The following is a 13,717-nucleotide window of genomic DNA, read 5'->3' as shown; positions in this document are numbered from 1 at the left end:
CAAGTCCATTCCACCGCGGGCATCAGAGCCTACTTCTTCAGGAAGACAAGCTGAGATATCCAGCCTCGTGCACTGAACAACTACTAGATTCTTGGACTGTCCGTTCACAGTCAGCCATTGTCGGATTAACTGTACACAGCCTGTAAGTCATTCTAATAAATCTCCTCTATGTAGTAAAAGTAGCCTGGGAGTCCAGGTCTTCAGGGCTTCCTTCTGGGTTGAGGAAGAGGTCCACTGTGAAGTGAAACTGAGTTTGAAGGTTGTCTATCTGAGAAATGGGGAATGAACTCACGCACATGCTGTTCTAGCCATACTATTTATTCTGTTAGTGTCGAGTCTACCTCTACGGCTTCTAGTTCTCCTTTGTTTCAATTCTCTGCTCTAATTCTTTCTAGCTCTGATTCTTTCTTACTTCTTGGTTCATCTAGCTTAAATATATTTTTTTCAAGAGGCTTGAAGCAAAGAGAAAAAAAAGTTATAAGAGTTACATCTCATTGATCGTAGCACACTCCTTGGTAAGAAGCCGAGTGCTATTTACCATGGTAATTCAAAGTTTCAAGGTTCCAGGTGTAAGACTGTGACCAGAGGCCACAGTGCCTGATGAGACAAGCTGCAGAGAGATCTGTGCAGAGAGACAGGTCTTCTCAGCCAGGCTTGGCAAGCAAAGAACTGGCCTGACCTTTTAGGTTGCTTTGTGTTAATAACCTTGGTTAGACATCTGCAACTATGATCTTGTGCATATCTGTAAAGTTTTTAACTAATGATCCATTTAGAGAAACATTCAGCCTACTTTGAACTTTCTCTGAGGTTAAAATGAGCTAATTGTGTGTAGTTTGAGTGAAAGGCACAAAGCAGGCTTTTAAGTGTCTTACAGTCCTTGTAGGACAATAGGTCTAGTTATGAAGCATATCCTAGTATATATTCTATACATCAAAATTATACAGCTTAATGAGAAATTATCTTCCTGACCACCCACAAATATATGTGCTCATAAGATTAAGTGAGATGCAATCATGGAATTATACATACACATCGTATGAGATTACACACTGCAGTGTAGGTATTGGGGAGACACCACAGCTGCGTTAGCACATGTAAAATTACTGACAGGAGCATCAGTTTCCTGAGTCAGTGGTCCCACAGGCCTTGCCTGGATGGGATTCTCCTCCATCAGAGAATCATTCCTCTGGTGGGTTGACATCTGAACACTAGTTGTCACCTGCTGTGTACTTCCATGGCCCTCGATACTATATGTGTATATATATATATATATATATATGTATATATATATATATATATATAACCATTCTATAAGTTCTGTCCTCTAAAGAACTCTGACTAACGCAGTGTGTTTGAGACAGAAGTAGGCACACATAGATAGGCACACCACTAGAGATCATCAATCTATGGGCACCACGGTCATGTTTTGCCAAAAGGCAGCTGTCTCATATCCAGAGGGAATCATGAACTTCCCAGAGTGGTTAGCACCCCTTTGCCTTGTGGACAAAATAATTTTGGGGCACCAGTTTCTGCCTCATGAAAGACTCAGGGGGAAAAAAAAGAACTTGAGAAAGATTTACCAGCTAAACTTTCACAGAAGGAGGCTGTAATAGAAGAGCCTGCCAAATAAGAAAAGTGTTGGTACAATATATTAGAATCTGTCATAGCAGAAACAGAGCTTAGGCAATGGTTCATGGTGTCGTTAGCAATAAGTCATGATGGTGATAGTAATAGCCAGTGTTGCAGACTCACCATGGATGCGGCAGCACACTGATCTTACACAGACCATCTGATGGACTCTGAGCATCAACGCACCCTAAGTATGCTGTGGAGATTTGCAAGAAAATGGCCCCCAAAGGGAGCAACACTATTAGGAGGTGTGGCTTTGTTGGAGAAAGTGTGTTCCTGTCAGGGTGGGCTTTGAGGTTCCTATGCTCAAGTTATGCCCAGTGGCACAGCTGCTTCTGCTGCCTGCTGACCAAGATGTGAAACTCTCCGTTCCTTCTCCAGCACATGCCTGCATGCACATGGCTGTGAAGATAATGGACCAAACCTCTGAAACTGTAAGCCACCTCCAATGAAATGTTTCCTCTCTAAGAATTGCTGTGGTCTCTTTTGCAATAGAAACCCTAAGTAAGACACATGTCATTGTCTTTGGCCCCTCAGGGGGCAGATGCAGACCCGAAGGCTCAGAGACACAAGAAATTCTGTCACACAGCTAAACTGTCTTTTTGAAGGTCAGGTTGATTTGACAAAGCCATCCATCTTTGATAATACATTACAAGAAACCCCTTCAGGGGTGGTCCACTCTCAGGAGAGATGGGAAGACCATGCCCTGATGGCACCATAGTCTTCTGAGGGAGTCCCTGGCATTGCTTTATAAGTAAATTGTCTGCTTACCCGGAATTGACCACCACTGCCGTCATCCAGCTCCAGAATGTACCCTTCGGCGGCCACAGTGGACAGCGGGGGCTGTTTCCAGGACAGTGTAGCACTATTGTTGTGGGTGCAACACTCCTCCAGCTGTAGGATGGGGGTTGCTGGGACTGGAGAGGAAGCTAAAGAGAAATTAGTGCAGCTCTAGCTTCTGTTGAGTTACAACTGTTTTATTAGCTCGCAATGAGATGCCTCCCATTGGCAAGGAAGATGTCTGGAAACATACACGCCCCCTGTCTGTCCATCCATCCATCCATCCATCCATCCATCCATCCATCCATCCATCCATCTATCCATCTATCCATTCATCCATCTATCCATCCATCCATCCATCCATCCATCCATCCATCCATCCACTCACCCAGCCACTCACTAATGGTCTTCCAGATCTTTTCCCATAAAAAATAACAGCTGTGTATTTTTGAAACTTGGTACTAAGGGATACAAGTGTCACTTGATTTGAAACTTGTGAAGAACCTGACCTCATATTTTCATGGCAGCTGTCACTTGGGACAGTGAGAGGTCAAGTACCCTGCTTTTCGGGTATAGAACAAGTTGGCTGGGAGCCCAGGTGCTCAGGAGCAGATCTCAGTGTGACAGGGACTCTGGATGTTTCCAAGTCTTATGAGAACCAACTGAGTTAACAACCCTCTATAATTTAGACTGATTCTTTTATATTATTTAAAACCATTAAGTAGCTGAATCTTCAGACACATGCTAGTTGACAATCCCAGTTCCTAATATAGGAACTCAATATATGTAGCTGAAGGCAATGTTTTCAAAAATATTTTTTAAAATTAAGTATTTATTTTATTTACATGTATGAGTGTTTTGCCTGCATGTATGCATGTACACCCCTTGCATGTCTGGTGCCCATGGAGCTCAGAAGGAGGTGTCAAATACCATGGAAGTAGTGCTACAGACAGCTGTGAGGCCCTGAATTGGTTCTGGGAACTGAACTCAAGTCTTCTGCAAGAGCTTCTAATCACTGAGCCATTTTTCCATTCCCTTAGCAACATTTTTTAAAAAATTAGCCCCAGAACATTTCTCCTGGCTTTATACTTTAAAAACAGGAGAAAACAGGTTGGAAATTATGTTCAGGGGCATTTAAATGAACAAATATCAATTATGGAATGCCTGGTGTGCTGCACCACCATTGGGCATGGTGGGTTATGCACTGAGTTAAATGTTTCTGTCAGTCATTCCAACTAGGACAATGATGATTTAACAGCAGTTCAGGAAGCAGGGTCTATGGTGGGTGACCTAGGAGACAAAAGCAGCTACAACACACATGATGTGAAGGACAAGGCTTTCTTTTTCTTTCTTTCTTTTTTTTTTGGACAAGATTTTCAATGAAACTAGATCTGAGCTGCTAAATCAGGGAGTAGTTAATTGGAGGAGACCATTTTAGGATGGGAAGTCTCAAATTTCAATGGCTTATAGAACAGAAGCTTCCAAAAGACCTGGGGCTTTTGCAGCCATAGGGGGCCCAGAGCCTCTAAATTTGGGGGAAAGGAGAGAAAGTCATTGCCTAGTTTAACAGCAAAGTACAGGACTAGATGAGAAAAGGAGACAGAAGACATAACTCCCAAAGGCTGTAGTGAGCACCCACACAGGAACAGGCATCACTTGGTGTTGCTGCTGGGGGGCCGGTTTGAAGTCTATTAGTGTGTGAAGGTTTTGTTATTAAAAATATGTTTTCTCATCATTATTGAGTGAGGTAACCCAGACTTAAAAAGACAATTATCACATGTACTCACTCATAAATGGCTTTTAGGCACAAAGCAAAGAAAACCAGCTTACCATTCGCAACCCTAGACAACAATAAGGACCCTAAGAGAGACATACATAGATCTAATATACATGGGAAGTAGAAAAAGACACGATCTCCTGAGTAAATTGGGAACATGGGGACCATGGGAGAGGGCTGAAGGGGAGGGGAAAGGAAGGGAGGGGAGCAGAGAAAAATGTATGGTTCAATAAAATCAATAAAAAATAAAAAATATGTTTTCCTTATAAAAGGAATACATATTTTATATTTATGTTGGAATTTAGCCAAACTGTTGTTCAGAGAGCTTCTGGAGACATGGATATATTTCTCTGGAAAGTTTATTCTGTTAGGTCTGTCATAAATCCATTCCTTGGACTGTCTGTCTCATTAGCTGCTTATCAATCTTTCATTTTCCTCCCTTTATGCTGCAGGCAAGTGTACATTTCTTACACTTCTTCAATTACAGAATCAATTAATAAGTTAATAAAATGATTTCAACCTAAATCATACAAATGCCTGCCATGTCTGAGCAGAAACAAGAATCTCCGTTAGACAAAGGCATCATTAAGTGATTAATTGAAATACACAATGCCGGATATAATTAAAATACTGGAACTTTATTTTGAGTGCCCAGTAGGAAGACTGTGAAAGAAAAGATAGAAATAAAGCTGTCACTAGGTTCAGATCTCAATATTGTCTCGGATTTAAATGGCAGGGAACTGAGCTAAGCATGCAGAGGCAGAGCAGTACACAGGGACACCAGCATAGCTACACTGGAATCTGTTGTATGTCTGATTCTGGTTCCCCGCGTGCTAAGAACTTTTGTTTTTCATTTTTATCTATTCTGTATTTACCCCCAAAATGATGTATATAAAAAGCAAGCATGTCAAAGTTATAGCCACATTAGCTAAGATTCAGGGTTGACATTTATAAAAATAGATTTTTATGGTAGGTGTTATGTCACCTTATTTCATTTTATTAGGTATGAAATAAATGCATGGTCTACAAGAAATGCAAAGTATTTTCAATCATTCTGTATTTTATGGATTAGCCATATAGCACAAAAGCAGCTTCAGGGCTGAGGTCTAAGAATGCTTCACTTTACTGTGTGTGGGGCTTCCCTAGCTGTTTTGGTCTTTGTTTCTTGTGTTCATTCTGGGACATTTTTGGCTTTCCCTTTGCAATTGGTCTCTCTTGGTCTGATCATGATTGTAGCATTTGATATTCTCTTGACTATAAGCACACACTACAGACTCCAAGTTCTCTTGGATACAACGTGCTTGGGGCTCTGTTCTAGAACAGTTCCTTCTGCAACTGTTTTCAGATCTCATCATTTGAAGGCAGCTCGCTCCTTATGTAAGTTCTCCCTCTTCTTCTTCAGGTCATGAGCACTAACAAGCCTCCCGAATTCCTTTGTGAAACCAGCAGCAACGTGATGAGGACAAGGGAGAAAGGAAGCCAACTTCCCACTCCCACCGGGACCACAAACCCTAAATAACATTTTACGAATACTTGGCTGGTAGAGGCTTCCCTGCATCCATCTATGGGATTTTCCACAGCCACCCTCTTCTTATATCTGTTTCCTAGACAAAGAAACTGAAACCCGGAGGCTTCACAGCTACCAAATGATGAGATTGGGACCTGAAGTCTAGCAGGCTGGCTCTGAGGTGTGGGCGTGGCATGTCATCAGCGGCTCCTGCAGCTGGGTCATGGGAATTCTGTACTAGAGCAAAGTCTCCACGTCTCATTCCAGTTGTTTCTGTTTCCTATACCAGGGGTGGCAAAGGCCCCTAAGCATTACTGCTGTCATTGTTGAAGTCGCTCCCATTCAGAGCTACAGTGGTCAGCAAATGAAAGGAGAGGTAGAAAGGAAAGGAACGGAGCATGGCTGCTCCCAGGTTTCATCACCAAATGAATGGAAAAAACAAATAAAAAGAAAAAGGAGCGTCAGGGCTCCTAGGTATGGAGGAGGAGGTTTGTAGTAGACATGTGAGATACGGGAGAGCACAGCTAGAGACAGGGACATCTGGGAGGGTTCAGAGTGGACATGACCCTGAGCCATGTGAGGGGAAGGGGGAGGGAAAAGGAGGGGGTCAAACAGGCATAGCAGCCAGGAGGTCCAAAGGTACTAAGAGGGTAGTAACCAACATGACTGGATTATATAGGGAAGAGCCTCTGGGGGAAGCCCTGGGCTGGAGAAGTCTAGGGTAAGGGGTGGGGTACGCCAGCCAGGAGGGCTCTATAACAGGTAAGGGACTGAGGGATACAGGGAGAACCTGGCAGCCAGAGTCCACTTTGATATGTTAAATAGGCAACTCAGCTATCTATTTCTGGTCTGGAACCAGGAATGCCGTGGCACAGCATGGCCTTCTCTGTTGGCCACTGGTTCTCCTCTATGGGGACTGAACAATATGAGTGACATTTAAGTTTAGCACTTCTCAACCTGTGGTTCGTAACCCCCTCGGGGTCGCATATCAGATATCTTACATATCAAATATTTACATTACAGTTCATAACAGTAGAAAAATTGCAGTTATGAAGTAGCAACAAAATAATTTCACGGCTGGGGTCACCATGGCATGGAGAATTGTATGAAAGGGTTGCAATGTGAGGAAGGTTGAGAACCACTGCTTTAGGTTAAATGCAGGGCATTTCTAGAAAGTTATGGCTGGTCCACGAGGGAGGATGAACCACACGTGTTCTGAGGACATTCATTTCAGTCCCCAAACCTCTGCATGTGAACAGATTGCCTGTGCACATGTGCCTGCTAACCCATCTCTGCCAGCCCTCTCCCTGCGACACAAAGGGGCGTCTGTTCAGATCACTCTGTCCTTGACTATGACCTTGGAACATAACAAGAGCTATTGCATTCAAGGGGAGTTAATGAAGATTAATTTGTCCTCATGGGAGGAGAGGCACTTAAAGAAATTAACAACCATTTGGTCTTATGTGCTAAAAGGCTGGTAAGAGCTTTAGGCCACAGCTTTGTCCTGGTATGGATTTAACATGCAGACGATCCATTTTAGCGACACGCCTTAAATGTCTTCTGTGCTCACATGATTTTAGGGTAATGTTCTTCAGGAAAAGTGCACGTCTGAAAGCTGTTCTTACCCATACAGCAGAACCTTGGAAGACTACAAAAGGACTCTGAGAATTCCATTCCCATGACCCAGGAGAGAGTGGACAATACCAACTGAGAACTTGGAAAAATAGTCACAAAACGATCTCTCATAAAAGCAGGAGACAAAACTTGGCGTGTCATTTTTATACAATTGAAGACAAGGCGCTCAAACATCACTCCCAATGGTTTGGAGAGAAGGTGAAGTGATCTTCTAATCAAGGGACACCTAGAAGCACACCAGAACAATTCAGGCAGCTGCACAACAGAAGCCCAGTGCTCTCTAGAGGGACTTCACCTGCTCGGGGCGGCAGTGAGCCCAGTAGATGAATTCTTGCTAAGCAGCAGCTGCCTGGGTATAAACCTGTGGGTACTCACAGAAGACCCGTCTCCGTCCACAGCAAACAAAATGAACATCTCGGACAAGATTTCAAAACCAGGAAGATTCGAATTCCTTTTTGTCAAGAAGCAAGCGGATATTTTCTGCATAAAAGTGCCAGAAGCTTAAAGGCGTACTTTAAGTTACTTAAAAATATTTTGAGTTTCTACTATGCCCATGTAACATTGTTAAAAATATGTATCTCATGATAGGGTTATTTCATAATGGTCAGATTATGTTAATTTTATTCCAAACACTATTTAATTTGCATCTTTTGTACTTGGACTTAAGTTTTGGGGGAATATTTTTCCTGACAAATTGTCACAAGGGCCGTTCGTTAGGTGGCCTAAGAATTCCAGTAGAAAATGAACGAGCTAACAGTACACTATGAGCAACTGTCCCTGTGCTAACAAACATCCCAGGGGTGGGGGCGGGGTGGGTTCAACTACAGCCAATCAACTGAGCCTGCATCACAACCTTGGCCTTTTCTTTGCGTCACAATTATCTGACAGGCAAAAATTATTCCGATGGAACAGGACCGGGCTCTCACTGAATTGGTTAAACTTAATGAGCACAAAGCAAGACACATAAATTAACAAGGCAGAGAGGAAATAATCAAAAACGAGTTAAATTAAGGTGAGGTGTTAAACAGAAATTTTGCTGTCGCACCGAATGGTCTTGTCTCATAATGTCATAAGGAATTGTTCTGGATGCCGGGCATGTCAGGTCAGTGGCTGCACGTAGGGATGGTCTACATTTTAGCTCTTAGTGTGGTTGGCATTCTCTGCTGCCTGTGCACAGACTGAACAGTAAAATACAGCTTTCTCCACTTTCAACTCTGTGTGAACTGCTAAGTGAAAATGGGACTCTTCTTGGAAATGTGGTCCCCGATGCCCAGCACACAGATCTCAGCTCTCGTACCTGCCCAGGAGCAGCTCACTGAACAGGCAGGTTCATCCTGCCACCTGGCCTGGGCACCATAGCAGGCAGATGGGTGGACCAGACACAAAGAGCAGCGAGTGTGGGGGCAGACTGCCCTGCCACTGACCAAAACATTCAAAAGGCTTCTTCTACCTTTGAACTTCCCCTTCCTCCTGCTCTAGTACCAAGGTGAACTGGGTTGGTACATTTTCCCCCTCTTTGCTCTGCCTTTTTATGTTATATCTCCTCCTTTATGTTACATGAGACATAACTTTTATTTTGTTGAAATAATTGGGGATAGCCAGAGTCTGGCTGGGGGCAATTAACCTGAGGTTCTATATTCTGCAAGAGATGGTTTACTGACTTTGCCATGTAGGTTTCAGAGAAGATTTTAAACAGCGGTAAAAGATTGTTGTAATTCACACACACACACACACACACACACACACACACACACACGACTAAATGTATGAAAGGAAATGAGATATTTCTCCCAAGAAGCTACTCTGGGATACACTAGTTTTGTAGAATAGATTGGGAAGGATACTAGTGTGTAATGAAGCTACTTCCTGTCAGGAAGGGGTGAACCCTAGCCCCATCACTTTCTGTAACATAGGTTTCCTGTGCCCCCAATTTCTTCAGCTGACCTCTATGACTGCGAGAATAAATGGAAATGAAGAAAATCAGCTTCACTTGGGATAATGTCTGGTTTGGTCAACATCCTGTAAATGTCCTCATTTTTTATTACATGAGGCATTTTAACTTACAATCTACACAGCAGTTTAAAAGTTGGTTAAGGTGTCATCTCAAATGTGTGCTTATCAGTAAAAAAAAAATGAGGAAGCTGAGAAACCAAGAGCAAAGAGTCATGAAAAGGAGATGCGCCAAACACACAGATGAATTCACCCACATGACGGAAGCACTAACAGTACTAAAACTATAAGCTCTCTGGTTATAGAAGTCTGTTTGATAAGCAGAGAAGCAGGTAGAATTTGCCCCTACCATACATAATTTGCAAAGTATTTACTTTTAAGATTCATTTATTACATGTATGCTTAAATTAAGAGGTAAAGGATGTAAATCAATTTCTTTAGCCAGGAAAAGCTTTTACTTGTATTTATTTATGTGTATGTGTGTGGGTTCGTGCATGAGAAGGCAGTGCCCAAGGAGACCAGGAGATGTTAGTTCCTCTGGAGCTGGAGTTCCAGGTGGCTTTGTCACCTGCCTGCTGTGGGTCCTGGGAACCAAACTCTGGCCCTCTGCAAGAGCAGCAAGCATTCTTAATTGCCAAGTCTCCTCTGCAGCCCTGACAAGCATTGTCTTCATTTTTGAATCGTTTGAAAGGTTTGTATCTGCTTGGTTTGATACAGTGTCTCACGATGTGATACTTGTTGACCTGGAATGTGCTGTGCTGACCTGGCTAACCTGGAACTCACAGGCCTCTGCTCCCCGGATGCTGGGAGTAGGCCAGTGCCACCATGCATGGCCCAATTTCTTCCGTTTTCACAAAAGGTCAGAAAGTGTTAAAAGTGGCAGAGTTGGAGGAGAGAGCAGTAGCTGTCACGGGTTTGAGTGAGGATGGGGGCGGGTTGGTGTGTGATGGAGGGTTGCCTTGCTGCTTAGTTCTGGAGAACTAAGTTCACTCTGGTCTGAAATCATAATCCTCCTGCCTCTGCCTCCTCATTGTTGGGGTCAGAGACCTCCACCTTTTCACTTGGCTTTGGAATAGTTTGTTATCTCGATTGTGGTGGTGGGTGTATGACTCTACGTATGTCAAAAACACGAAGTTAAAAAAGTCAGAAATAGTCTTCAGGTGGGTTAGTGAACTGCCATAAAAATACCACTGCATAGCTGGCTTGTATGTTTTTTTTTAAGATTCACTTATTTATTATGAATATGGTGTTCTGCCTGCATGTATGTCTGCACACCAGAAGAGGGCGCCACATCTCATTATAGATGGCTGTGAGCCACCATGTAGTTGCTGGAACTAACCCCCAAGCCATCTTTCCAGCCCCCCTGACTTGTGTTTTTAATCATAAGTACTTATACTTCCTTTTGGTGCCCAACTTAAAAAAAAATCTTCAACCAGACCTCGCCACGTGCTTTAGTTCTATAATCTAATTGTAAGTTTGTCTCACTGTCGTTTCTCTCCCAGCCTCCAGCCGTCCTCTCCAGCTCTCACTCATTTGCTCTCTCCCTCCCCCAGAGAGGACGCTTTCATTTCAACGCCAGGTCTCCGTGGCATTCGGCACTATGCAGGCGTCACTGTGGGGAGGTCTTAGCTGTGACAGTGACCTCCCTCCTGACTGTCTCTGTGTCGTCAGTGGCTCTGCTGCTGACACGTGAATTCTCCAGGGTTGAGTATATCTGAGTTTATCAGACTTGCTCAGCTCACACAGCTAAAATGGAGGTGTTTTCATTCCCCTGCATAGGTGAGAGTCGCTCTAGATTTTAAAAAAGATTTTATTCAAGTGTATGTGTGCCGTGTGTGTGTGCCAGGGCCCTCAGACGCCAGAGTGGGTACAGGTAAGCTACCTGGAGTGGGTGCTGGGGACTGAACATGGATCCTCTGCAAGAGCAGACCATGCTCCTTTTCTTTTCTTTCTCTTCTTCATCCTCCTTCCTTTCTTCCTCTTTTAATTTTCTTTTTTTATTCTAATTTTGTCTTATCCAGAGCTCAGTAGTAGACCAGGCTGGCCTTGAACTCACAGACTGCCTGTTTCCACCTACTGAGTGCTGGGATTATAGGAGCACACCACCACGCCCAACAGCAAGTGCTTCTGAGCCCCTTTCTCCAGGCCCATCTGGACACTATAACCTTCATCACAGGGTTACCCACCACGCTTCAAGCAGCAGCATCTGCTCAGGACAGCGCCGACTCTGGGGACATGAGAACTCACCTTTCACTTGCACAAAGTCCAGCTGGTGAATGGATTGCAGCAGAGGGCTGTTGTCCAGGCTCAAGTCAAAGTCCGTGGTCATCCTGGGGGTGAGCGTGCCTTTCCCCCACTGGTCCTCAGTCAAGTGGACTCGCCTGATGAGGGCGTCTGAAATCTAATTGCATCAAAGACCACAGCGTAAGAAACACAGCGTTACATTCAAACCCCAAGGCTGCTCCTGGACTCTAAGCATTGCCACCGAACAGCAAGGACTTCAAGCTTCCTCCCATCTCAGGTGCTCGGTGAGAATGTCTGTGTCCTGACTAGGGTCGCCCACAGTTTCTGAAGCAAATCTGGACATTTTTTGTTGAGTTGGAAGGAGGTCACTGTAAATAATTAAGACCTTCATCGATGAGAAGATACGCCTAGAATACACACATGCATTTATTACTGAGCTTGCAAATGTGGACAGCGCTGAAGAAAATGATACACTGGAAATCAGTTTGTTTTATAGGATCAAAGGCTCCATCCACCCTTCCATACAAAGGTGTGGGCAGCCAGACAAGACTCGGGAATGAGGTATGCAAGCCAGGGGCCACTACACATCCTCGTCCAGCCTAAGTACCAAAACATAAGTAAATCCTAGCTTACACTATAGCACTTCATAATTGGAAGAAACAACAGAGTTAAGCACAGAAACTAAAGCACACACCAGCCCATGCACTTGTAGCATAGGGTGCCAGAGACTTCCAGGAAGTCAGCGTTCTCCAACAGGCTCTCCTACACTTAACTGAGTATACAGGGAGGTTCTGCTATTGAGGGACACTGAAGCCAGGCTGCGGGACTGCTTGTCCTCCACGCATCTGAACCAGGAGGAAGACCTAGTAAACACTGACCTGCAGAAAGCCGCTGGGATCATTCTCCTTAATCACCTCCAAGCAGTACTCCATGAGGCCCGTGGTCTGGCGCAGCTTCACCGTGCAGTGCGAGATCTGGTCCCGAACCACCTGAGGTTGGTGAGGAAACAGAGAGGTAGGTGCAAAATGGCGGAGGGTAGCAGGGAGGCACCCTGGGACTTCGGGACTTAGGACAACTCCCTTAAAGCAGAATCCAAGAGCATCCTGGAAGTGGATCTAAATGGATGACAATTCTTTGTGTCGCTCCTCATGGACAATGGCTCCGGAGGATAGCTGGGTAAGGTTTTTATAGAAACAGCAAACAACAGGACCCTTCAGGAAAGACGATGGAAGGCAGAATACTGACGATGAACCCTGATGACTCTGCTGCATTAAGTCTTGCACAGGGCCCGCAGACATTCTTCTCTGTGGAAGTTGACCCTCCCGTGAGCTTTGCTTTGGGTGAAGGCATGAGCTGTCTGCAAGACAGCGATGGCTTCCCCCTGGGCAGCTGCATGGCTACTGGCTGTGCCCTCCCTCTTCCCTGGTCTGCTAACTCTTCTATGGGGTTTCAACACCTGAACCCCAAGGGCATTCATCAGAGCCTTTTCTAGAGTGGGTGAAAGAGCTGCAGACGGCAGAGGTGGAGCCTGGACAGCATCGAGGTGATGGCAACAAGTGAGTTAGAGAAAAAACACACACGCAGGTAAGAGTCCAGGTGTCATTTGGAGAGCACCTTTTAGGTCGGCCCTGATGGCTGCTGCCCTGTGAGTCTGCTTCAGCCTGCGTGGACTTTTCTCCTGCGTGCATGCTGCCTTCAGGGTGTTCTTTACCCAGACACAAGGCATGAGGCTTCTCCTGTTAGAGGTGTTTCCCTTTGTGACCTTTTCACAGTGACCTGAATCCTGAGAGGCATTTGGAAATAAAAGCTCAGATTTCCCACGAACCTCAGACATTTGCTTCTTTGATGTTTAGACAACTTTGCCAAAGCCCCAAAATTTCAGTATTTTGAATTTCCTGTATAATATGGAAAATGTTAATAGTTATAAGTCTTTTCCTTTCTTCTTTTCATTGTTGGTTACCAGCCCACTTTTCACTGAGGATTATTACGCCTATTTCCCAAGAGTCGGGAAAAAGATGAAAACCATCTCAGTAACTGATGTAGAAACCTAATATTTGATATTAGATTGATATTTCCTTTTAGCTTTTCTCTGAACCAGACTTATTTAGAGTTGCGATCTCAGCATTTGACATTGTGTCTCCCCCCCCCCCACCCCCAACACACACACTCAATACAACATCACAGGAACTGTCCAT

General features: G+C 44.4%; 1 protein-coding gene across 16 annotated transcripts in view; it reads right to left on the bottom strand.

The window, feature by feature from the left end:
* Trim9 (tripartite motif containing 9) overlaps nucleotides 1-13,717 on the bottom strand; it is a 108,322-nt gene that overhangs the window by 26,132 nt on the left and 68,473 nt on the right. For all 16 annotated transcript variants that reach the window (XM_075948254.1, XM_075948244.1, XM_075948242.1 and 13 more), the window contains exons 4-6: nucleotides 12,401-12,511; nucleotides 11,526-11,679; nucleotides 2,401-2,558 (exon numbers count right to left, since the gene is read on the bottom strand). In XM_075948254.1, the coding sequence (XP_075804369.1) occupies nucleotides 2,401-2,558; nucleotides 11,526-11,679; nucleotides 12,401-12,511 (423 nt within the window). The remainder of the gene's footprint in view (nucleotides 1-2,400; nucleotides 2,559-11,525; nucleotides 11,680-12,400; nucleotides 12,512-13,717) is intronic.

This window comes from Microtus pennsylvanicus, chromosome 14, assembly GCF_037038515.1.
Source record: "Microtus pennsylvanicus isolate mMicPen1 chromosome 14, mMicPen1.hap1, whole genome shotgun sequence".
In the NCBI taxonomy this organism is placed as follows: domain Eukaryota; kingdom Metazoa; phylum Chordata; class Mammalia; order Rodentia; family Cricetidae; genus Microtus; species Microtus pennsylvanicus.
The sequence above is the reverse complement of the archived record's forward strand: the minus strand, read 5'-3'. Positions and strand labels throughout refer to the sequence as shown.